Source organism: Echeneis naucrates, chromosome 10, assembly GCF_900963305.1.
Source record: "Echeneis naucrates chromosome 10, fEcheNa1.1, whole genome shotgun sequence".
Classification (NCBI taxonomy): Eukaryota; Metazoa; Chordata; class Actinopteri; order Carangiformes; family Echeneidae; genus Echeneis; species Echeneis naucrates.
In genome coordinates this window covers 12,057,672-12,082,684 of record NC_042520.1, presented here as the reverse complement: position 1 = coordinate 12,082,684, position 25,013 = coordinate 12,057,672, and the positions used below count along the sequence as shown (strand labels likewise).

General features: G+C 40.3%; 1 protein-coding gene across 1 annotated transcript in view; it reads right to left on the bottom strand.

Moving 5' to 3' along the window:
• Positions 1-22,912, bottom strand: part of dock2 (dedicator of cytokinesis 2) — an 85,530-nt gene extending 62,618 nt beyond the window's left edge. The window contains exons 1-22 of the mRNA XM_029511893.1: positions 22,693-22,912; positions 20,441-20,524; positions 20,053-20,093; positions 19,824-19,879; positions 19,632-19,728; positions 19,389-19,537; positions 19,139-19,274; positions 18,131-18,288; positions 16,749-16,830; positions 16,336-16,471; positions 15,804-15,879; positions 15,533-15,609; positions 13,689-13,939; positions 13,261-13,359; positions 11,941-12,013; positions 11,205-11,308; positions 9,477-9,678; positions 7,955-8,052; positions 7,731-7,820; positions 7,376-7,476; positions 4,904-5,038; positions 306-414 (exon numbers count right to left, since the gene is read on the bottom strand). Of these exons, the coding sequence (XP_029367753.1) occupies positions 306-414; positions 4,904-5,038; positions 7,376-7,476; positions 7,731-7,820; positions 7,955-8,052; positions 9,477-9,678; positions 11,205-11,308; positions 11,941-12,013; positions 13,261-13,359; positions 13,689-13,939; positions 15,533-15,609; positions 15,804-15,879; positions 16,336-16,471; positions 16,749-16,830; positions 18,131-18,288; positions 19,139-19,274; positions 19,389-19,537; positions 19,632-19,728; positions 19,824-19,879; positions 20,053-20,093; positions 20,441-20,524; positions 22,693-22,735 (2,397 nt within the window). The 5' untranslated portion in view covers positions 22,736-22,912. The remainder of the gene's footprint in view (positions 1-305; positions 415-4,903; positions 5,039-7,375; positions 7,477-7,730; positions 7,821-7,954; positions 8,053-9,476; positions 9,679-11,204; positions 11,309-11,940; positions 12,014-13,260; positions 13,360-13,688; positions 13,940-15,532; positions 15,610-15,803; positions 15,880-16,335; positions 16,472-16,748; positions 16,831-18,130; positions 18,289-19,138; positions 19,275-19,388; positions 19,538-19,631; positions 19,729-19,823; positions 19,880-20,052; positions 20,094-20,440; positions 20,525-22,692) is intronic.
• Positions 22,913-25,013: the final 2,101 nt, after the last annotated feature.

Genomic DNA, 25,013 nt, shown 5'->3' with positions numbered 1-25,013 from the left:
GTAAACACTATTAAATGAATGCCTTTAAACACGGTGAAATAGAAAGTGACTTTGCCATGCAATACGCTCTCATGACAACTTAGAATAAACATTTTCCAGAGTGCTGCTTGTAGGAAACTGAGAGGATGGCGTTACAGATTTGAATACTGATGTAGTCAGATTCAGGTGGAGAGATCACATCAGAGGGATAGGAGGTGGAAGATGAATTGCAGCCGAGGAGAAAGCAGAAACAAGGCGATGATAAAGGCGAGAAAGTGGAGTGACGTGCATTTTGGTGTGGTTGCAAGATGAGTGTTTGTCAATACCCGGAGCAGCAGGGTGGTGGTGTAGTCAGTTCTCATGAGATTGTTGATGGACTCAAAAAGCCTCTTCAGAGAATCCTCAAACTCCGCTTGCTCTTTGCCCTCGTAGAGCCTACAAGGTCACAACAAAATTAGTATAAATGCAACAGAGAAATCAGATGAGAAGTATGAGATGAATGCCAGAAAAAATAATGCCACATGATCAGCAAAGGCGATGTAGCAAGTGATGAAGAAGGCCGGGCAGATTGAGGAAGTCATTGAAAGATGAGAGAAACCACGTCTTACATGGACGTACGTCCTGTATACGGATGGACAGCTCATTACGACTTTCCCCTCACATTGTATCTTGTCTTTCTTTCCTTCCTTTGCTCGCCTCCATAACTATCACCAGGACAGAGTCATTGCATGATTCCTGTATTTAGCTGCCATGTGTTCATAACCCAAAGGATCATCATACACGTAAAACGATGTGTCGTTTTAAATTGTTGTTATTTTGTTAAGTGCTAATGACAGCCATACGTTTGAACGTACGTACTGAATCAGAGGTGTTATGCTCTAATTATTTGGATACACTGTTAGAAGATTTCCTAGGATAATACAAGACAACCCGAGTGTCTGCCCATAAAGCCAATTTAATCCCGCTGCCAGATCTTATTCCTGTGCATATAAACATGTTTATTTCCACAAACAACCGCCAACTCTACTGAGGTGCACATTATCCAGCAGTATCTGTTTGTCATCACAGTTTAAATTGATTTCACTATGGTAATGATAATGTTTTTGAGGTTATCCTCCTGGAGCCAGAGCCGGTTTTCTCTGCACTGACAATGTGAGCAATAAGCAACATTACACCTAAACACGTGTTTTCAAGGAAATGGGACATTATCTGAATTTGCTGCATTTTGAAAGTGTCCGTTCATTGATGTCATTAAAAATTAATTCAGCATTCGGTTGGATTCCACTTAATCCTTCAAATCTGTATTCAATTTTATATATGAATCTACAAAAAGTATGAACAATAAAGCATTTTAATGACAAAAAAATCCTTATTTGCACTGATAAACACTGAGGGCTCTGATTACAGCAATCCCTCTCTCACTTACTACATAAAAACTGGGTTATGGCTGTTGATGTTATTCACACCACATATGAACGTCCATGTATCACTCTACCACGCCATTAGTGCGACCTCCTCCAACCTATTAAACTTTTTCTTTCAGCCATCCCTCATCCTCTTTCTCTCCCCCATCAACTACATCTCTGGATGATCCGGTGGAGCTGTGCAGTTGTTAATTACAATAAAACTTATGAGTGCTAGAGGGAAGGATTAGCATGTGGCACACAGCAAATTTAGCATGTGGGGGGAGGGATTAAGCAGTAACACACCAAGGTATTATCGGTGGGCTCTTTGCAGAGTACAGTTATGATTCGAGATGCATTGTCCTGATAAATCTACAAGCCCATTCTCCGCATTTATATATATATATACTGTATATGCATACATACAGATGTGTATGTGCGAACAAATTTCTGAGGATACCAGGTTGTTCTTAATGCAGTATACCACTTTAATCCAACTCAAAAGATGTTTGTGTAACCAAAAATGACTGTAGCTTAAACATAAGCAGCAACAGCAGATAGCACCGCAGCAGCTCAACAAACTAATACAGGAGGCAGATGGAGAGAAGGGAAATGGATGGAGGGAAAATTATGAGCAGCACTGAGAGAAAAGATTGACACCGAGATGAAACGTCAGAGCAAAAATGCAAATAGGGGAGCAAGGATGTGTTAGGTGACATGACTACAGAACAGAAGAGAAAAAGATTAACAGGCCAACATGAAATTAGTCCCCCATAAAGGATGAGATCCCTCTCTGAGCAAATCTGTCACAAATGTCACTTTGCATTTTTGACCCCCATCCTCCTCCAGACCAATCAGTGAAAACGCTCAATGCTGCAATTAGGCAGAAAGACGTACGTCTCTATCAGGATTTGTCAAAATGTGAACTGTACATATTTTTCATGACACATGGACAAGCAGGTTAGTGGTGCAGCGACCAGAAATCATTGAAAAACATTGCTCCAGCTAAAAAATATGGTAGTGTAGAGGTACACCTTTCAGAAAATCTTATGATTCAAATATAATTTGAGTCAAACATCTATATGAAAACACAAATGAGTACTTCGTTGTTTTTATAGCTCTCCTTCAGGCCAGAAGTATTAGTGAAGACTGGAGAAAAAGTGATGATTCTATTTAAAAGCCTGCAGATCACAAGGCTCTGATCTGGCTCCTTTTCTCCCTCAATGTTATAAATTCAAAATGGGGCAAGTTGATTTATTTTTTCGTCGGGTTGCCAACAGCCACACTGAACTTTTCTCTGCCTCAGACTGAGGAGGAATATCTCGACTACAAATGATGCGTTAGTTCAGTCAGTCTGACTGTGAAAAGGTGGAATGCATTAAAACATTATTTGGCTGTAAAGTTCGTGAGTTAGCGACTCCTGGAAGCGAGAGTAAATCAAGTATTCTCTGTGTCAGTGTGGTCATAACTCTGTGTGTGATAAATGTAGCATTATGTAGGTCTCTACTATGATTGTTATTATTATATTGTCATCATATGATGAGAAATTTTCTTACAATAATGTGAGATATATTTATAAGACTAAGATCAATTAAAAAAACCTCGATATGGTGATAACTAGAAAATTTTATCTAATCATGAAATAACATTTAATAGAAAACAAGTGATCTCATGTTAAAATGATCCTGAATGAATCACACTGATGAGAAATGACTCAGGAAGCAGGTGTGGGGGAAAAAAAATAAATAAATAAAACTAACAGAGGAAGAGAAGGTAAGAAAAGCAAGATTTAAAGATGACAAGAAGGATGGAAAGATAGATAGCAGGGCACACAGTTCAAATATAACACACAGCTAAAGGGAAAGAAATAGAAATAGATCCAGCTGACAACTGACTACAGGGAAGTATTGAAATTTATAGGGTGTGAAAGACAGTGAGAAGGAGAAGAAAAGAGCAAGATTGAGTTCAGTCTGCCTTACATATTTTAGAAGTAAACTTTTCAGGCTCCTAATAGACTTTGTGAAAACATGAAACAAGTTTGACAAGCCGATAAATCTGCAGTGCTGCCTCCTAAATATTAATGATTGCTCGACGACGACGATGACGATGATGATGATGATGATGCAGCTTCATAGAACCATCAGTGACGGTGTTGAACACCTGGTTGTGTGTTCGCATGACAGGGTAGCACGGCGGTAAAGTGTTTAGGGCTATTGAAGGTCATGGGATGGTCAGGGCCCAGTTTGCATGTTCTCCCTGTGCTTGCGTGGGTTTCCTCCCTCTGTCCAAAGACATCATATTTAGGTTAACTGGTGACTCTAAACTGCCCGTAGGTGTGAGTGTGAGTGGTTGTTGGTCTCTGTCTGTCTCTGTGTGTTGGCCCTGTGACGGACTGGCCACCTGTCCAGGGTGTAACCTGCCCTCACCCAATGTGAGCTGGGATTGGCTCCAGCACACCCCACAACCCGGAAACAGATGAGCAGTAGAAGATGGATGGATGAATGAATGAATGAATGAAAGAAAGCTAGCATGACAGGGTTTTTATGGAGGAAGGATGGGAAGGGGAGGGAATGTGACACGGGAGGCGTTTTCAGCTGCAGAGGAAGTGAAGGATTTATCGTTTCTGAGTGGAGGCTGGTCACTGAAGTTCAGTGGGTCCAGAAGTAGAAGAACAATAATGTGATCCCCACAAACACAATCACACAAGGGTGCGTACGCGTGTGGGTATGCGTACACAAACATGTTAAAAAATGCTGATAAATATACATAACCTCTTGGGAAATCAGACACACACTCCATGAATAAATAAAGAAACACTACTCCGAATTCATAAACAAACATCACTTTTAACAAACGAGTGGACTCTGAATGACAAACAGACACACAAACAAATATAAATCCAAAATCAACTCTTATACAAATACAACATAAAATAACCTACAAGAAACTGTACATCGACCACAAATATTCCTACATGCACCTACGCTCGATTCAGTGAGTGTGCTTCTGCTTCTTACACACTAACGCACAAAAACACAACAGTCCTTGAACCTCCCACAAGCGAGGCACATAACATAAGTGTGCATCATGGTTCTAATCTGTCGGCGTCAACTTTTTGGCTGCAGTTATTAATGGTGTTTACACTTATCATATGGTGCCGCTCTCGCTGCAGCACAGTGGGTCTCATAAGTCTCCCTTGTAGGAACTTTTGTGTGGAGTATCGCTGGCTGCCTGTTCAGCAGCACTGGCCTGTCATTAGCTTTCATTTGGACGCGGCACTTCATCATCAATGCTTATTAGCAGCATTACTGCTGCAATCAGCAGCCTATTCTGGCAAAGCTGTCAAAAACGATTGCTCTGGTGTTGCAGCGTCACTGTGCACTGTACACTGTGTGTGTGTGTGTGTGTGTGTGTGTGTGTGTGTGCGTGCGTGCGTGCGTGCGTGCGTGCGTGTGTGTGTCTGTGTTTGTGCTTTTGGTGAGAAATAAAATCCCTTCACAAAAAGATACAGAAACACTCACTGGGAGTAGAGCATACGCGAGCGGACGATGAACTTGAAGATATACTCGAGGGCTTTGAGGGTCCGGAGGATGGGCTCACATTGTTCCCCTCGGCTGGACACGTCCAAGTACCTCTTCAACACCGACATCAGCTTTCTGGGAGAGAATGGACGGAGATGATATTAGCGGGTAAAAAAGGAAGTCATTGCTGCACTGGCTTTGTCTACACATGGTACCTGTCGTACTGTGAGGACTTTTATAATCACTTTTCTATTCTTATCCTAATTTTTATTTTTTATTTTTTTCTACTTTTCTTATTTTACTTGTTATTGCATTTGAATCGCTGCTAATGTGTTTTATGCTGCCTGATTAGAGATGTTCTGAACTAATTTCTATCATTGTCCACTGACAATGATAGAAATTAGTTCAGTTATGATTCGTAATTCCTTTTCTGGTGTTTCACATGTTAGAAAAGTAGATCAACAAGTCTATTTTTCACTTCTTTCAAGCAAAAAGACTAAAGCCAAAAAAAAAACTAGGTACAACCAAGTGACTATGACAGACAGAAAGAGAGGTAGACTGGAAAAATTGCTGGAAAAATGGCAACATAATATTTCACACCCGTACCTTTCAGACGGTTCACATACATTTTTATTTGCCCTCGGATTCAGTCACTATCCAACACAAGAACACCCCACAGGCTTCTTTAGACACACATAAATATTCTTGTGTCAGAGCAGGTCGGGAATACGAGTGGCACAGAGTTCACTTCGAGTTTATGACCCACCAGCGTTCCTCTCTCTATGCCTTTTATGGCATTTAATGCTATAATATTCACAACAAATATAGCAACACTCTCGGCCTCCAAAGGGTTAAAACTTCTGGCTTTGAGACAGCAGCTCTGTCTCCATCAACAAGGGATCACCCACTAACGGTTTGAAGCTGCCCAATCCTCTTAAACAATAAAGTTTAACTTAAAATGTACTCTAATCTGGCCTTGCTGCCATCACTGTGGCTTTAAAAACATGACTAATGTTATTACAACTCAGAGCTCCCTGGCTTTGTTTTGATGCACGGCTTAAAGACAACCATAGGAGGATTTTTTTTTTTCTTTCCTTTTTTTAAGCTCAAGAAATTGTGAATTTCAAATGCATTAAGAGGGAGAGAGAAAGTTTTACATAACAGCCTCAGGCCTGACAGGCTTTAAGCGGCAGTGACCCTCTTCAAGACGGTGAACAGCAGCACACTGGCGGGGAAAGGATGGAGGGATGACAGAGAGACAGAGAGGTTGGAAGGAAGGAAGACATGGAGGAAGAGAAGAAGAAGGTTGGGAGAAAGATTTGCAGGAAGAATTGGGTAATGGAAGCGAAGAGGAATAATAAAAGCATTTAGGGAAGGCAGGAGAAGGAGTCAGACATGTGTTTAATTTCCTGACTAAAGCTTTGGCAACACAAGCAAATGTTGTCTCTAGTGCCCACTGAATCAAGTGAAGTGAATTAACAGAGAGGGGAAGCAGCCAGAAGTGTTTGAGGTGTATGCCTGAGTGCTTTAGCTGTTAGTCCAAAGAGATGCAGGGTTAAAGCTTTGGCTAGCTTCAGCAAAGACACACACTCTAATCCTTTGTAGTCCAATGCTCCAAATGTGCGTCACACACACACACACACACACACACACACACACACACACACACAGTGGAGACAAAGCAGCAGTTAGTCACCTAACATTAGTACAGCAGGTCAAACTCCTTCGAATTTTTTACTTCCAAGTAATTTAATTCCAACTAGGACAAACCAAATAAGAGCTATGTATAAATTACTGATACACTACTTAATGATTCTTTGTCTTCCAGGCAACCACAAACGTATTTGTTTCCTATCTTAATGACAAAGCATTATTGATGTTGGCCGTTAAGATTTAAAAGATTTAATTACTAAAATATTTAATGAACTGAAATGAAAGATAAATAAGACAAATGCAAGTCTTCTGACAGACTAACAATCCCCAGATGTATTTGTTTGTTAAGATCGAATTTAATACTGTCCTCAAACATTTCTAGACTCAGACAAAAATTAATGACTCAGCTGGCATTTTATGGAGCCCAGAGCAACACTTTTTAAACCATAAATAGCCGGACACACTCATTGAGTTTAATTGATAATAAAGTCTCCTGTGGTAAATCAATAAAGACCTGCCATTACTATCTTGGGAGAGCAACAAGATTACTGCATGAACAGGGTGATTTTCCACTGAACATCTTATTTTCTAGGGCATCCATGATCAAAACAACATTTTCAGTCTTCCCTGTGAGTCATATTTTGTGGTGCTACCTGTGAGTGCTTTTTATGATTGCGTCATCTCTTCTTTCACTGAGTGAAGGCTTAAAAGTAAAACTTGAGGAAAGGGAAATTATCAACTGTATTTAAGGTCTGATGCCTAAGATATAAGATTACTAAATAAGATTAGGGGTAGCTTCGAATACAGAATGAAACATACTTGTAGGCCAATGTGGCACTGAAATGCTGCTTGATGTAGGCCTCCAACACTGTGTTGAAATGTTGGAACTTTCTGTCCGCGATCAGACCAATGATGTATATCTGGCAGTCAGAGGGGAGAAACAGACATGCTATTACATGTTTACATAGCAGGAGACACGGATGAGAAGTTATGTACAATCTGATGGACATATTTATTTGGAAGAAGAGCGACAGACAGACACAGAAATGTCAGACTGGATACACAAGCCTGTCAAAAAAAAAAAAAAAATCATCTGCCTCTGTTGACAAATCGCACACAATAAGACACACAAGTATGTCTTGAGTAAACAGACAGGTGCACACCAAACACTCACCAAGGCATCAAACACGAGGATATCGTAATCGTCAGTCTGAGAGTGCTCCATCATGATGTTAAACAAGGCATCCAGAGTGTCCTGCAGGAACTGCTCACACAACAAGGCAAACAAGAGGTCCAATAAGAGCACACAAACACACACACACACACACGCACACCTGTGCACACACATCCAGCAAGACATTTATGCAAAGACACACTTGCAATCAAACACATGCTGACCTTGACCACCTCCTCCCCATCAATGATCTTGAGTTTCTCCAAATTTTCCCTGAGGAGTTCAGGTCGAGTCCTCCATTTTAACAGTCCTAGCAGCCCCACTGGAGAGGAAACACACGAACACACAGTATTTTCTCTTCTTCTTAAACTTACTAACAGTGCAGGTGCTTGTCTTAGGAGTAGGCCAGAGCTATTGTAATGAAAATGGATTCTTACTTGGCAGTATAATTAGTTAATTGTAGTAAATTATTCACATTTTGTCAACTTCTGTGTTTTGCGGAACACAGTTAAACTGTATTTGATTGTAGCAAAATTATTTATTATTTCAGCCAAAAAAAGCCATTTAAAAGTGTCACCATACATTGTGGTGTCATGCACTTTTTTATAGCAAATAACTTGCTGGTTGCTTAAAACACAGAATTATGAATTTTAATGAATATAAAAAAAAAAGTGCTCATCAAAAATTTACAGTCAATTTCAGACTTTTCAAGTTAACCTATGACTGTGAAGAAACAGTGAATAGTAATTTGTCAGGTGACTATTTGTCATGCAGGTGGTGCCTGCCCCTCTGGTTTATTGGCCATACATCCAAATCCAGTTTCTGTCATTAATTCAGCTACTGTTTGACATGGTGCAGATTTCTGAGTCCCTGCGGGGCTGCCTGCTTTAAACTGACTGCTTTCAATGTCCAATCATTTCTGACTCGCCAAGCCGTGTTGCACATCTGGTGGGTTGCCTGAAACAACACTGTTTGTGTGCATGCCTGAGAGACTTTGTGTGTGTGCGTGCGTGTGTGTGTGTGTGTGGTACAGGTGATTAATGCTGCAGGATAATGTTCATTATAGTGATGGACTGGCTTCCTCTGTAACAGCTGTTGCACTGCACCTGTGTCTGACTCACCTTACTGTCGGGGGTATACGTGCGTGTTTGTGTACTTCTGTGTGTGTGTGTGTGTACTTCTGTGTGGGGCTGCCTGCCAGAGTGTGTAGGACAAAATGACGACATAAAACACATGTATAGACACAGCAGCCCTAAATCCTTTGCCTACCATCCTATGACCATAACACACACGCACACACAGCCAACGGTGTTAATTAGGTTAATGTAGCCAGAAGTATGTTAGCCTAACCTGCACTTACCTCCCTCTTAGGCTATTGTCAACCTGATTCAAAATGTTTTTGTGTATTTCACCAACCAGTTTGTGCTTTTGTGAGGTGAAATGTGAATTCCCAAAACAATTAGCCCATGACTTGCATTGGTCCTCAACCAATTTCACAGCTAACTGATGATTCATTGTCTTGACCTGGCCTTATTAGCTTGTTGAAAAAAAAAAAAAAAAGATATTAATTCATGTGTTTTCACTTGTCAAGTTTGAATTCCAACCCTTTCCTCCTCATAATTTCTGCCTCAACCTTTACTGAACGTGTGAAATTGTTTACGTGGTTTGTCCTGCCAAGTCTGTAAGGTAGCTTAATGTCGACAAAATGGTGAAGGGGATCATATCAGACATCATATCTACACATACCATTCTGGGTGAGCTTGGTGGAGCAGACCAGGGTGGAGATAGTGAAACTGTCTCGAGAGCTAACTGACAAGCCCCCTCCACTTCCTGACACATTACTGGAGCTGCGGCCCAGTGCTGCCCCCTTGTGGGTGTCACCATGCTGGTGGCGGGTTGAGGACAACTTCAAGTAGGAGTTCACATCCTCCATACGCTTGCTGTCACCCTGAGAGGACAATGGCAGAGTTATATGCCACGTTATTATAATGTTGACATTACAGTGATGCTGCAACTGCATGAATAATGGCACAGATGTTTGGTGTATATTAAAGAGTCACAAGGACAAAAATCTGATTTCCTGTGTTTAGAATAAACATCTTGGTGCAAATGCGGGAGCAGACAAAAGAGATATACACAGGGATATGCTAGAATAATTTATCAGGTCAGGCCTGGAGGAAAAAATGGCAAACATTAATTGAAGTGTCATTTCCACTACAATGACCCTCTGGATCTTATCCACTCCTGCTGCCGAACTTGACTTCCGTTCGCAGACCCATAATTTAGAAAAATAAGAAACAAAAACAATTGTTGATGTGCTGTTTTTCTTCCCCGTTTTGAAGTGCTGTAAGGAGACAGTGCTGAACAGTCAGAATATATGAAAGCAGACAAAAAGATACTTGAGAAAAAGAATTGACACATTTTTTCCTTTCAGCATCTATATTTCGGATTCTGTTTACGTCATCATATTCTAATACCGGCACGTTTCTATATGCACATTTTTCACCATCGGGTGAGAGATGCACTGAACCATGAGAACTCTGCCGTCTTTAATGCCATGCCAGTAATGAGCGTGTTGGTGGAAAAACTGGGACTAAGGGATTGAAGCCATGAGTGGCACACAGATCGAGAGGAGTGCAGGGATAGGGCTAGATAATTGAGAAAGGCCACAGGGGGACCAGCCATTTGGTCTTTGAGTGAATCAGAAGTAATTAATCTTCATTGCATTTGGCATTTAATCAATAAGGGGATTCAATCTTAACTCTGGCTCATTTGGCAGGAAATCTATTTGGCTTTGCTCAACCTGTCTCTGTGGCCATAATCTCCAATCCACACTCACTATATGCTTAAGTCTGCTTTGATGATAGCTAAACAGATCTCTTGAAATTCCTTACCTGGTTTGACCTTTTTCCAGTCAATCTGACATTTTTTTGTTTTACAAAATACCACACATTGATCATTATATTATTCATTTCTCATATAGATGAAAATAGCAGAAATAACTGGGATTTGGCATTGAGCTTTGGTACAGTTAAAACGAATTTTCACATCCATTCATGTCTAGCCATGACAACTGATTGTCTTAATAACCAGAATTGGCGAGTTGCTCCTTCTTTTAAAAAAAGCATTTCACATCTATCATACTTTATTATTGTCTGAGATTTTGCATTTCATTTTTGCATTCAAGTCCGGGAACTTTTTGTGTTGATCTGCTATTAAGGCGCCTGAAGAAAGATGAGATTTGGGGAACAGTACAGAAATTTCAGATCCACTCAACTAAATACATTTTAGTCACTTTGATCTTGATTTAGTTTTTACTTTAGTTGTTTTATATGCATTTTCATTTTTCGTCCTACACAACTCTAAACCAGGCTGTATGAAGGGTTCGTCTGTTTTTGTTTTGTTTTGTTTTCTTTTCTTTTTTGTGTGTGTGTGTGTTTGGGGGGGCTTCCCAGCAAATATTCTGTTTCTGACCTTGAAGACAACAAGGTCATGCAGTCCATCCTGTAGGACAGTCCCATCATCCTTCATCAGACGCACAAAGGCCATGGCAAAGTTCTTCTCACTTTTGTCTTTGGCTGAAAAATGCATGGAGATGGATTTATCAACAGAAGGGTTGGTGGAGAAACACATAGGTGAAATTAATAGGGAAGAGACAAAGATGACAGTTCAGACACAGTTTGAAGAAGGATAGTTTAGGGATCGGCAACCTTAAGCATTAAAAGAGCTGTTTGGGCGATTTGCCTGTTATAATGGAGATAGTTTCATTACAGCTATGCTATGTATATGAGAACTGTAGTTTGGAGCAATTATGAACTAAAATTGTGTTTTTCTCAGGAACTTTTGTCTGTTGTTTTTTTTTTTTTTTGCATATTTTGATCGACAAAATCTAAAAATAAAAAAAATTATTTCAATTACAAAGCCACATAAATCTACAGAATCATAACTATGACATAAAAAAAAACTAAACTGAATCACATTCATCTAAATTAAATAGCCTCTATCTATTCACATTATTTTCTCAAAGCCACAGGGAGCCACAACTTTGGGATGAAAGGCCCCTAGTACCGTCAAATGTACATAATGGTGCCTTGAATGGTTTGCAAATTGCTCTAATCTTTGAGCCCTTTCAGTATCACATAATGCTGAGGGGATCAGAGGGGGGGAGGTGAGAGTGCGGACGGAGAGCAAAAGACAGGCTAATACTCACACTCCTGCGAAGAGCGGTGTCTGAACATGAAGCGCAAATGAATTCGGTACATTTCTTCCAGAGGAACTGCCACCTGGAGGACATCTCATGTTATTAAAGAACATAAACCACTGAACCTCTTCAATTTTTATTCGGTTACAATTACATTTTTTTTTTCTCAAGTTACGATAGAAATGAGGAAGATATGCAAATACTATTTTAGATAAAAAGTATACAAATGTTTTGTAACGACATCCTCAAGGAAACTGAAAGAAGTGTTGTGTACAAAAAGAGATCAAATTCAACACATTAAGTGCTCTTTTGTTATGCTGTAGCGTCATACTAAAAGGATTTAAATGCATTTCCTCTCAGCTCACAGCTTCACTTATTATGACCCCATAATGACAAATGGAAAACTGAATTTTAGAATTGTGTCTAAATCTATTAAAAAGGAAAAAACTGAAAGGTCACATTGGCGTAAATGTTCAGATCAACATTTTTTTGAAGCACCTTTAGTTCTGCACGCCTGGAATCGGGCACCACTCTCTTTGGCAGAGCGTCTCAAGTCTGTTAGTTTGAATGGAGGTTATTGATGAACAGCCATATCTGGGTTCTGGGTTCACTCAAGGATTTTCATGGAGTTGGACTTGTGGTTTCATTGTGCTGTTAGAAGGTGAACTTCCTAAGCAGGTTTCAGATATTTCTTCTTCCACTCTACCCTGACCCTGTGACTGCAAATGAAAGAGTGTACATCTGCCACCACCATGCTCCACTATTGGGATAAAGGCCTACTGTGGAGGCGATGGACACTCCGGCCCAAGTCCAAACAGTTCGCTCTTGGTTTCATTGAACCAGAGAATTATATTTTTTCAGTCTCAGATTTCTTCACTGGTGCCTTTTTTTGCAATCTCCAAACAGCCGTCATTTGTCTTTCATGAGGAACGGCTTCCATCTGGTCACAAATTCATGAGCCTGATCAGTGGATTGCTGAACTTCTGAAAGTTTCTCCCACCTCTACACAAGATCTTTGCAGCTCAGCCACACTGACTCCAACGCAGAGTGGCTCCACTCAAGATGCAGACACTCAAAGTTGATCAGGAGAACTCAGAAGCAGCTGAGCTAAATTTCAAGGGTCTGAATACTTATGTCAATGGGCTTCAGTTTTTTCCTTTTGAATAAATAAAAAAAAAAAGGGTGTAAATGGATAAGGGGAAAAACATAGATGATTTATTTGATTATAGAGCAGCAACTAAATAAAATGTTAAAATAGTGAAGGAGTCTGAGTACTCTCTGAATGCAGGGATATAAAAAAAAAAAAAAAAAAAAATAGTGAAAGCACACCTTAAACGTCTCCATCCAGCGTGGCTGTTTGATTTGGTAGTAGATGACAGATCTGTACTCACTGACTGCTTTATCCCCCGCTCCCAGACAAATGGAGTTCTTGGAAAGAGGGAGGCAAGGAAAAATATGTTTCTAATTGAGCTGAAGGATTTTACATCAGTCTGTGTGTGCGTCAATCCATACTTAAAATGCCTTTTCTTTCCCTGATAAATCCACATCTATGTGGCCTTGACTATGTGAGGGTGAGTGAGCTGTGCCATCTCAACCTCTTAAACACCACACCTAGAGTAAACACACAAACACACACCAGCACATTCCACCTCAGACCCTAAGCCCACAAACCAATCTGTCCTCACCCCAAATCCCTCTGCTAAAATACACCCACATGCTTAGTTCTCTTTGAGCTCGCTTCGCTTCATCTAGCTTACCTGTATGACCTTGCCCTCCTCGTCACAGACCCACATGATTACTTCAACATTTTTCTGTGTTGTCTTGTTGTACTTGTCGAAGTCGCCACCCTGCAAGGTTAGGTAGATATCATTGCGAACATCTCCTGGCATGATGATCTCTGGGAAGCCCAGCTTACGGGCCACCACGGTGCTACGGTCCACTAGGTGAGGGTACTCCTTCCGGATCTGAACTATGTCCCCGACCAGCGCTTTCATGGTAACCCACAGACCTGGATGGAGGTTGAGTTTGAGAAAAGGGAAGTTTTGTTTTGTTTTTTTTTTGTTTGTTTTGTGTTGTTCTGTTTTTCTTTCCTTTAAAAGTAACACAGAGAGATTGTTGATTTCAAAGCAATGCTGATTGATTTGCTTTAGAATAAGATTGTTGATAAGACACAGAAACAGCATTTAGACCATGATGGTTGTAATTCAGCTGGTAAAACATTTGACTACTTTTAAACTACTTAGTAACCTAAAAAAGTTTAAAAAAAAAAAAAAAAAAAAAAAAAAAGAAGAAAACTACATTTCACTGTGCTATATAATTCCTGAATCTTTCTCATTAAGAAAACTTAGCACATACTTTGAAATAAAGAAGCATAATACTTACTTTCACTGAAAAAAGTTAGACACACAGAACAACTCAAATGAATAAACACAAGATTTGTACATGCGAGAGTTCAATTTATGCCCTCACAGAACGTCAAAAGGACTAAATCTTCATAAACTTTGGAACACTTACTCGGAAACATAGATGCCACGCCTGTGTTAAAAGATGGATCCCAAATGGAATGTACATTTTTCTTTGGAGGTAAGTAAACTAAAATTTAAGTCAAATGAGTGAATAAGGAATTTCAAGGACTGGTTCTTTTTTAAATTGAATATGAATCATTTTAAGGCATTTGTAGGACCAACTTAAATTGAGACCCACTTTGTGTTTATCTACGGGGTACAATGTGAACTATGGCTGTAATTAATGCCATAAAATTGGTCTTCTGTTTTGTCAAAGACAAGGGAGACAATACCACAAAGAAATAAAAACTTCATTATGACAATGGAGAGAACTTTACTCTTAAAGAATATGCACTCTCAACGCTTTTATGTGAAATTTGCGGGCTAACAAAGGGGGAAAAAAAGGCAATAGATAGAAAAAAAAAAGTACTGAGGTATTTCAGGGAAATGGTGAAATCTAGACTATGTCACAAACTCACATTTTCAAGGCTAACCATATACCTACAGGGAAAACTGTGTTTGTGTGTTAGCATGGGTGCAGTAAAAGCATCTCAAAAGGAGAGAAGGGAGAGATTGAGGGTGAGTAATGTGAAGAACAGGCATCCGGTGGCCTCAGGTGCCTCTCCCATATCTGTCTGTCTCAGTGCCCCTTTCATATCTAGGTTATGCCCTGGGCCGTTTTGGAGCGGGAAGAAAGATAAAAGCTTAGTGACAGCGCAGTCCTACATTTGGGCTTACTCTATGTGGGACAAGATGGTGTCACCCATAGGGGCTGTCACATCAGCTATAAATGTTGAGGTAGTGGGCAGCGAGACAGGAGGTTAGTGACGGAGAAATAAAGGGTAAGTAATATGAAAACATCGGCTCAAGGACGCATGCTATCCATCAGGATAATGTCCTTTATTCTCACCCACAGAGCAGAGAGAAGAGGCAGGGATAGGATGAGAAATGGCCTTTTAATGTGACCACAAATGACTGCAGCTTGTGCAGTCCAGTGGGAACCTTCAGTGCACGCAGGAGCACCAAAGCTGGCAAAGCAATCACATGGCTCACACGCTAAGAGACAGGGAGCAAAGCCTGTAAACGCAGATTGGTACCTTGACCGCCGCTGTCTCCTCGTGACGCTGTCACTTTGTTCAGCAAAGTGTGGAGAAAGTCATTCTCAGCAACCACCCTGGAAAAACAGCAAACGCATGCGCACACACACACACACACACAAATCATGCAAATCCTGGTAAATGCTAAAATCTTCATATGTGCAAAATTGCATTATTGCTATTTTAATTACATAGAGGGTCTATCAACATAATTCATATCAGGAGAAGAGGTGGGGCAAGATGAAGATGTAGATGAAGAAATAAGACCTACGGGAAGAAAGGAATGAAAAATTGCTTCTCTTCGTCACATTCAAGCTTCCCTTTGATGATATCAGTGATGTCCATCACTGTTGAGAGAGAACAAATGCGTCTGTTATGTCAAAAATCAAAGAAAATGTTATCCAGTCGTTTCAGATGTGGATCAGTCAGTCATAAGAGCCTCTGTGGCTTTACAATGACAATGGTAACTTTTTGGAGCCAGTAGAAGAGACACGAGTCTACAAGACAGAGTAAACATAGTGGATGGTCGCCATTAATATGTTGGTTTTGTTACTGAAAAAGGAAAACTGCAGTTTTACTAGGTACCTCTCATATACAAATATAAGAGACAGCTGCGAAATAACAACTGAAGTATAGACAAATGTTTTTGGTGTCAATGGGGAAATTTTGCATTTTTCTATAATCAGATGTAATGCAGCTTTAAAAGTAGGAAATGCGGTCTAATAACTACAATTTTGAACAACAGAATGGGAACTTCAGCTGCACTTTTGACCAAAAAAGAAAAAGTGTTCCTATTAAAGCACCTGCCACCCCAAATGGCCGCCTCAGACCCTGAGTGCACTTCTTGTTGTTCATCTCTTTCAGGTCCATCCTGCCCACTCTCACTATCTGACAGATGAGATATATCTTCTCTCTGCTCAGGTCCTTGTTCCCCAAGTCCTGGTAGACAAATGTATGCAGAAAAGGAGAGATAAAAGAAACAAAGGGGCAAAGGAAGTGTGAATAAGGAAAATTGAAGTTGGGGAAGTGGGGTTTGTGGGAAGAAGAGGATGAAAAAAAAAAAGAAAAAAAGAAAAAAAGAAAAAACACAAACCAACAAACTAACAAAAACAATACAACATACTTTTCTAAGATTAAATAAATCCATTCTTTCTTCCACAGTGCGGTAGTGTACTGCTGAGAAACAGTGTGACAGTGCCCTCCTGTGGTCACTTACTGTAAAAACGACCTTCAGATTGTTGAGCATATCAATCTCCTTCGGGAACCCTTTGCTGCCCCAGCGTACCAAGTAATTCTCACTGCAGGGGGGACAGTGAGGGGTTAAAACGCATCATGTCTGTGGCGTTACTGTTCTGTGAAGTTATAGTACACAACATTCAAACAGCCACTATCAGAAATTGCAGCTGCAGTAAAGTTGACTTCCTTCTAGTGAACCCTACATATTCACTCTACTTGCCAAAATAAATTCTGGTTTGGGTTTGTAAATATTTCCACCAACAACAAGTGATGGGTACAAAACATTATCTCTGCCTATTCCAGGAGTCAGCAAGTGTCTGGTTCAGATAGCGCTGGACTGTTTTGTTTGACTCCCCCATCTCTTTTTCTGCACTTTGGGAGAGAATAAAAGAGCCGTTGAACTGGTGCACACGACATTGCATGATTCCTGGAAGACTTAAGTTTTAATGTTTCAGTCATCCTCCCAGTGCACCTGAATAATAATTTAGATTGACGAATAGAAAGACGGACAGACACACTTAAACAAGCAAGCATCTGTGGATGCAGTGGGATGAATCACAGCAGAGAAGTGTCATAAACCCTCCTACTGTATCTGCCATCACCTCTATTTGGAGAGATATATATAAAAAGGACCATAAATGATTGTTATAGAAAGAAAAATATTGAGCATTTAACCAACTAAAAGGATATAACCGGCAGCACGGATGTGATGGAAAAAGAATCAGACATCATGACAAATGGCAAACGATGATTGATCCAGGTATATATCTTAATGCTACCAGCTGCAGTGGCAGACACATAGATATAGCCAGTATGACAGTGAGTGACAGGGATTAGCATCAGCACATCAGGCACCACATAGCGCTGCCAGTCAGTATCTGCTGCACTGTAATTTTCTTTTTTTTTTTTTTAGGGCATTGTTCTAATTTAGCGTGGTTCAACAACTGAGGCAACTATATATAGCTTGGCAAGAAACAAAATCCATTTCCACCCCAAAATTTCGCTTTGTTTCTTTCCATGCATAGTTTACTTACTTTCTGATTCATCATCTGATCGCTGACTAAAATTAAGCAGAATCACATCATATTTATTCATTCATTTATACGCTAATCAAGAGCTTAGCGTAATCACAGACATTGTTTATTATCTTTAAAAAAATTCTGTGCTTCCCTACAAACATAAAGAGACACATTTAAACTTTGAAATTAACGTGGCAATTAAAAGTTTCAACTCAAGCATGAAAAAAAATACCTAAAATATCTCCTAAAAACCAGCATGTCCTTTTCTGTCATCCAAAATGCCTTTTAATGCCCTCTGTATGAGGCGGGGGAACTCGTGCTAAGAAAGAAGGGCAAGTGATACCTGATGATGGTCTGTTTGTTGGGGTCATAGAGGGACATGAAGAGCTCGGAGTCCTCTCCGATGCGGCAGACAAAGTTCCTGACAAAGACATAGAGGCTGTGGGTGGGTGAGGACTGGATCCGTGCTGAGATCCCACTGTGGTCTGTCTGGATGTTAGACTGCAGGAGAGGACATTACGTTTAGTAGGTTAATGTGGGACGAGGGTTTCACAGGATCAAATGCAAGCCGAAAACCTTGATTACAAGGTCCTGACAAATCTGCTCAGCTGATATAAAATTTTAATATTAGATGGTTACTTAAATCTGGGATGAACCACGGGGAGGAAAGTCTCTGACTAAGAAAATCACATCAGGAAACGTACTGTATGCTGAAGAGCTGAAGTGAATGGAAGCCAATTTAAGGAAAAATCTGGTTTAGGCTCAGCTGACAGACCTTTTTGGAAAGTAAAATGTATTCTCCGGGAAATTTTCATGAGATTTCTTCTTACAAATTGTAAATAGTAAATGCTCATCATAAAACAGAAAAGCTATATGAACTGACAAACTTTTCATTGCAGCCTTCTCTAGAGCAGCAAAGTAATCTGCGAGGTACCAACGAGACAGAGACCAACAACCGCTCATACCTATGGACAACTTACAGCCACCAATTAACCCAAACACGGTGTCTTTGGACAGTGGGAGGAAACCCACTCAGACACAGGGAGAACATGCAAACTCCGCACAGAAAAGCCACAGGCCTGGGAACAGAACCCGCGACCTTCTTATTTTGGGGCAACAGCGCTAACCACTATGCCGCCGCGCTGCCCAGTGGGAGATAATTTCTCAGGAAATTCCCTAATCTGCTGCAGTTAAACCACAAACCACAGCAATGCCACAAATTCCATAACAAACAAGTTGTGATTGCAAAATCTGTCATTGCATCCACTTGTGCGATCCTCTCTCTGTCCCAGGAGACTCTTTGTACGACCTTCTCCCTCCTAATTCAATCCTGCCTGCTCTCTATCTGTACCTGCTCCTCTTTGATGCGTTCATTGATCTTAGTTGTGGCGTCCTCGTGGGCCCGGAACAAACTGATGACACTAGCCCGCTCTGGTTCCAAGATGTTCCCATCCTCATCACGAACAACCTGGTCCAGCTCAAGGATCCTGGAGTAGGGAGGAAAGGAGTTAGGGATTAGATAGAAGGGGAAAGAGCGCGTAGGCGGTGGGCAATGAACATTTGGCATATTAAAGTGTAAACAGGAGCTGGAGCAGACATACTTGTTCCCATAGTCAATCTTGGAGGTGACCTTTTGCTTGAGCTCCTTGAATTCGTCGCTGGGCAGAGTACCTGACAGGAGCTGGGAACGCCACTCCATGAGTTCCCACATCAGTTTCCGGACCTGCTTCACACGTTCATCTTTATTGGCCTGGACGGGCAGATGTACGATGTTACAAAGGTACACAGTTCACAAGTTGTTTCTGCTTGTTGTAGGGTTGTTGGGGCTTTTTTTTTTTTGGTACCACAAAGAGCTGCTTCCATATGCTTCCCCACTCCCTCAGTGTGGTGGTCACTTCCTTCACCAAGGGCATTTCTGCAGAGATCACCACTTCTTCATTTCTGTTGACACACACACACACACACACACACATCCATTTAAACATTCATTTAAACAGCTTATTTTTGGGTGAGGGTTAGGGTTTTACTCCACTTACCCTCGTTTTTCAATGATGACCTCCTTAAGATGGACAAAGCTGGCAGGGAAGACTCCCTACAGAGGGATACATGTGGGGGAAAAGGTTAAATGAGTGGGGAAAAGAACTTCAGTTATGTAATAAAAGGCAAAAAATGTATAATAATGATAATTCTAATTTTGTGTCATTTTCACACTTCTGTTATAATGAATGCGTCCACAAACGGTCTGGAGTGAAACTTGGCTCTTACATGTTGGGCTTTGTTCCTAGCCAGGAAGCCTCTGTACCACCCTGAAAGACAAACTCAACTTATCATCACACCGGGGTTTTCCTGTGCAATGCTAAGATTACGACACTGGATGTGAGAAGGCTAAGACTTAGAGGGAACACATGGATTGCATTTATATTTTACACAAATTATTGATCATCTCAATCAATTCTCTATAAATTGTTTGCTTTCCGTATGTAAGTACAATCAGCAAGTGGTAACTTGTAGCAATTTCCCCAATATTGGTATACAGCATTTTAGCCTGGCCAACAACGTATTTACTTATTTATTTAGGAGCACCATTCATCAGAAGTAATGTTACATAAATAATTCATGCTGAAATCTTCAGGTTCTGAGGTATTTTTTTTACCTTCACATGCTTCCTGGATGTGGACAGCATCTCCCACCTCCAGTGAAAGCTGCTTCTCTCCTTTGCCAACAAAATTCCACTTTACTGCAAAAGCAAAAATGTCAGAGTTTAATGAGGGACGCATTTGATGGACCATTCTTTAAAGTCAGTGCAGTGAAAATCTGAAAGAGCCCAGAGCTGTAATGGCACATTAATGGGAGGTAATATATCATAGCAGTAAGTCAGCTTTACTGGCGAAGTTCGGCAGTTCTTTGTAACCTTGGCAACACTTGGAGTAGGTGTGAGGCTGCAATGAACAGGCAGACAGACGGTTGACAGCTATCGAGCGGAGGGCAAAAGAGTAAAATAATTGCAGAATAAGTCGAGCAATAGGTTGCGACGGCCATGCTGGAAACTCCTGGGCCCCGAGTTCCCAGCACAACAAGTGAACCCCTCACCAGCTCTGGCAGGACATTACTAATTTGAAAGTCATGCCCAGTCACTACCAGCACTGATTCACTCATTGCCACACCTTGTATCATTTTAAGACTCTCATCCAGGAGTCAGGAAGACATATGACCATGCTCTAAGCTGTTTCAGTTGTTTTTTTGTTTTTTTTTGGCCTTGGCTAATAAGAGCCCGTGTCAGAATACATCTGGTCTTGTCACCTGTCAAATAACTGGCAAACCAAACAAGGTTATAAAGCCTGCGCCACTGCACCCAAATCCTGCCATTGGTGAGCCTCTCGAGCATAGTATCACTGACTGCGTTGGACTGCTGCAGCAAATTTGGCTCAAAACTCAGCTGCCTGACAGCACAGCATTGTCATATCACCCTGGTGATGGTCTCAGTCCCCAGCTCCCTGATTGAATCTGCAGGCTAATTAGAACAAACAAAATGGAGGTGGCCATGCTGCGACTGTGCACTAATCCCATGCACTCACCCCATCATCCACTAGGCCTTCAGAAAAAGCAGACTAATGTTTTCTAGTTGTACCAAATGAATCTTATTTGCATGTTTACATATACACACACATCCCATAAAACAAATATTCAATCATTTAATCTAAAATTCGGAAAGGAGTATAGCTGTCAGTGTTAGCTTTAGCATTAGCAGCAGGTGTATAAAGCATGGCTTTGCAATGACAGTATCTTATCAGAATGGTGCATACATATCAATTTGTGAGTAAAAGCTGTGAAATTGCCGCTGTCTGTCTGCAGCAGCTGACAGGCTTTCTAATGTGCACTAAACACAAAGATGCCACACCTACGAAATGACAAAGTGCTCTGTCTCGTGCATAAAGGCTGCCACTGAATTTGTTCATCAGCACTGTAATGTAAATGTGCAGTTTCCAAAATGAAAGCCTTTCATTTGTACAGAGCTGCATTTTGCAGTTTTTCTTCTTTCTTTTCAGATTATTCAGCCGGAGGCAATGGGTTCAAATGCATATGAACTTCCTTCTTCCCCCACTTCCTGTGTTGTATTCTTACACAGACCAGGAAGCTTAGTTACGTTATATAAACGGCACTTCACTGACTAATCATGTTATCAGTTGATTCGGAATGGATTATAATTATCAATTTATTGTAATAAAGTCCAAGCTGTTCAGTTGGAAAAGATCCATCTCAAACCATCTTCTACAATTCACTTTATTTGTCTACCTTTCTGGAAATAACTGCAGAATCAGTGCACCGTCTGCTACAGACCAGCAAGCTTCCTCAGCATTGCAATCTGGTTTTGAAGTCAAAAAGTTTTATTGATGCAAACTTTTTCTTTATATTGCATATCTAACCGCAACACACAATTACCTTGGCGCTTTTTGAGCCACATGCCAGATAATCTACAGACGGCACTGAGAAGCTCTGCTTTCTCCAACATCTCACCATGGATACAAATTTTGTTAATCACTCACACAACTCACTGCTGTTTTATATGTTATGGCGATACATTGTAATGGTTGATATTATTTTAGTTACTTAAGTTCAGTTCTTTGTAGGGTTGAATCATCCTACAGAGGCCATTAGCACCTGCTCACATCCTGCCAAGCAGGAAGCGATGGGCATCTTTTTTTTTTTATAATCATTCTTATTTATCAAACAAATAGTTTACCATCACACCAAAAAAATAGAGAGAGTACAGCAACATGTACAGTACAGGCCAAAAGTTTGGGCACACCTTCTCGTTCAAATCAATCGGAAAGCGTGTCCAAACTTTTGGCCTGTACTTTATGTGCACACACACACATATACACAACTGACCGCATTTTGACTTACCTACACCATACCGCTCTGTTGTGGTCCTTGTCCAAGGAGCCATGATTACATGTAGTCCTTCAACTCTTATCTATTTTGGGTCTCGCCTCTCTGCTCGCCTAATTTTTTGCCGTCTTATTTTGAAGCTGTCTGCAAAACTTCTCACTTCTAGTTTTTTGTTGTTTTTTTTTTTTTGTTTTTTTTTTTACATTAAATGAAAGCCCTAAGCCCATCCCCCTTTGCTTCTCTTCCTCTTCAGTGTCTTCCCTTCCTGCTGACAGGCAGCTAAGGGGAAGTGGGCAAGTACAACAAGGTGGAGCTCACAGGCCTACATACTGTGTGAAGTTTCTATTATGACATTTGTAAACCCCTCTTAGAACAAAATATACATTAGATGAAAAAGTGAAACAGTGAATGACTTCAATCAAGAAAAATCTTATTCAGCTTGCTCTGATTCTGTCTTGTCATCAGAGCTGTGCCATGACACCACACATCGGCAGCAGAATTTTTATTTTACATATTCCTATCAGTCAGTTGGAGAACCTGATCCTGCAAGCAGCAAACTGAATTCGTTTGTTTCTAAAATTCTTTTCACAGCTGCTCTTGATGTTTGACATTCAGATTATACTCCTTCACCAACTATATTCGTCCCTGCACCTTCACATGTTGTTGCCAAGGGAACCATCGGCTCCCATCTCTGAGAACATCTTCCTCAACAAACAGAGCCTTTTTGAGTGCAACTGACTTTTGCGGCTTTGATTATGAAAAGTCCTTCTATAGGTCAAGTGGAGTAACAGGAACGCAATTTTCATTTATGGTGTTGATTAGAGAGCAGCATTTAGCATCGAAACACTAGACTATAAAAGTCTGCTGGAGTTTAGGGCTGCTTCACTAGCCCATGTGAAAAGGGATATTTCATATCTATTTTTATGTACATGCACTGCAAAGCTTATTGAAGTGTTTAATTTTCTGGGAAATACCCAGCCTGTATGTAGAAATTGTACCTTAAAACTAGCTGTTAAGAATTCTATAACTTTGTGATGCAACTATATATATATAACTATATATAACAGCCACAGCCCTCCTTAACCCTGGCCCAACCCTTCAGGGTTTCTTTTCTCAATGTTTACATGAAATCAGAAATATTTACATTCTCTATGAAGGATTGGGTGGATTATTTTTATCCTGCTATTTTTATGGCTGGTAGGTCACAGTCTCTCGACGCCTCAGGAAATTGTCAGCCAATCAGATGAGAGACCCTGACCATAACCACAAGAACACTTTGGTATGAGCTGCTAATTAACGACAGCTTATCACTTACAAGCTTACCCATAATGCAAAAAAGTCTATGAAAACATATGACCGGAGCAAACACAGGAAAATATTTCTTCTTATTGCTCCAAGAAGGTGTAAAAAAAAATTTAGTTTGGCATGGATTTACAACATGGAAATTATTCAGGGAAAAAAGGTGACAACATTATTTAAACCACTGATTAGAATTAGCTTCATCAAAAATTTTGTTTGACTGTTACTGCATTTGACATTTCCAGACAGATGCGGAAAGGTGGTTTTGGGTCTATGTTGTAATTACTTTTTAGATTTTGATTATGTTATTTTTTGCATTAAAAACTTTCCCTTCTTTTTAGGGGACCAAATGTATTTATTGATTTAAAATTAATATTCTTTTTAAAAAATATTCTATTTAACCAGCCTTTGTTTATGGATTTGTATATTTTGTGCTCGTAATTTGTTGATTGAATTCAACTTGAATTCAACGTAATTCGCCACCGTCGATGCGCTGTAACAAATGATTTCATTAGGTGATGTCATTATGCCACAAATTAAAAAAGGGAATGGTAGCATTTTAAATCATCTTATCTTATCAAGAGATGGCATATTTTTTTTAATTACACTCGTGGGTTGAACTTCCTCATAATAAAAAGTTAATGGTATTTGAGGTAAGACTGCCAACTGCCAATTTCCCATCACCAGTTTAAAAAAAATAATAATAATGCTTTCATTCTTCTACCTGCCATTGGAACATTGGAGCCAGAAAACAGCCAAGAAAAACCAAAACTATGTTTAGTTATAAAACATTAGGTACGTAGCTAATACCAGTGCTGTTGGGAGGGCCAGGTATCCACCACCAACTCACAATATCACATAATATCACAAGATATTCTGGAAATCTCTCTGCTACAGAGACAAGGGGGGAGAGAAAGAAAGGAGGAAGGCGAGAAGGACAGAAAAAGGAAATGTAAAGAGAGATATCTTATCACATCACTGTGTAGTGGAACATGACTGGGACATTGTTACTGTGACTCACAAGGAGAAATAAGGGT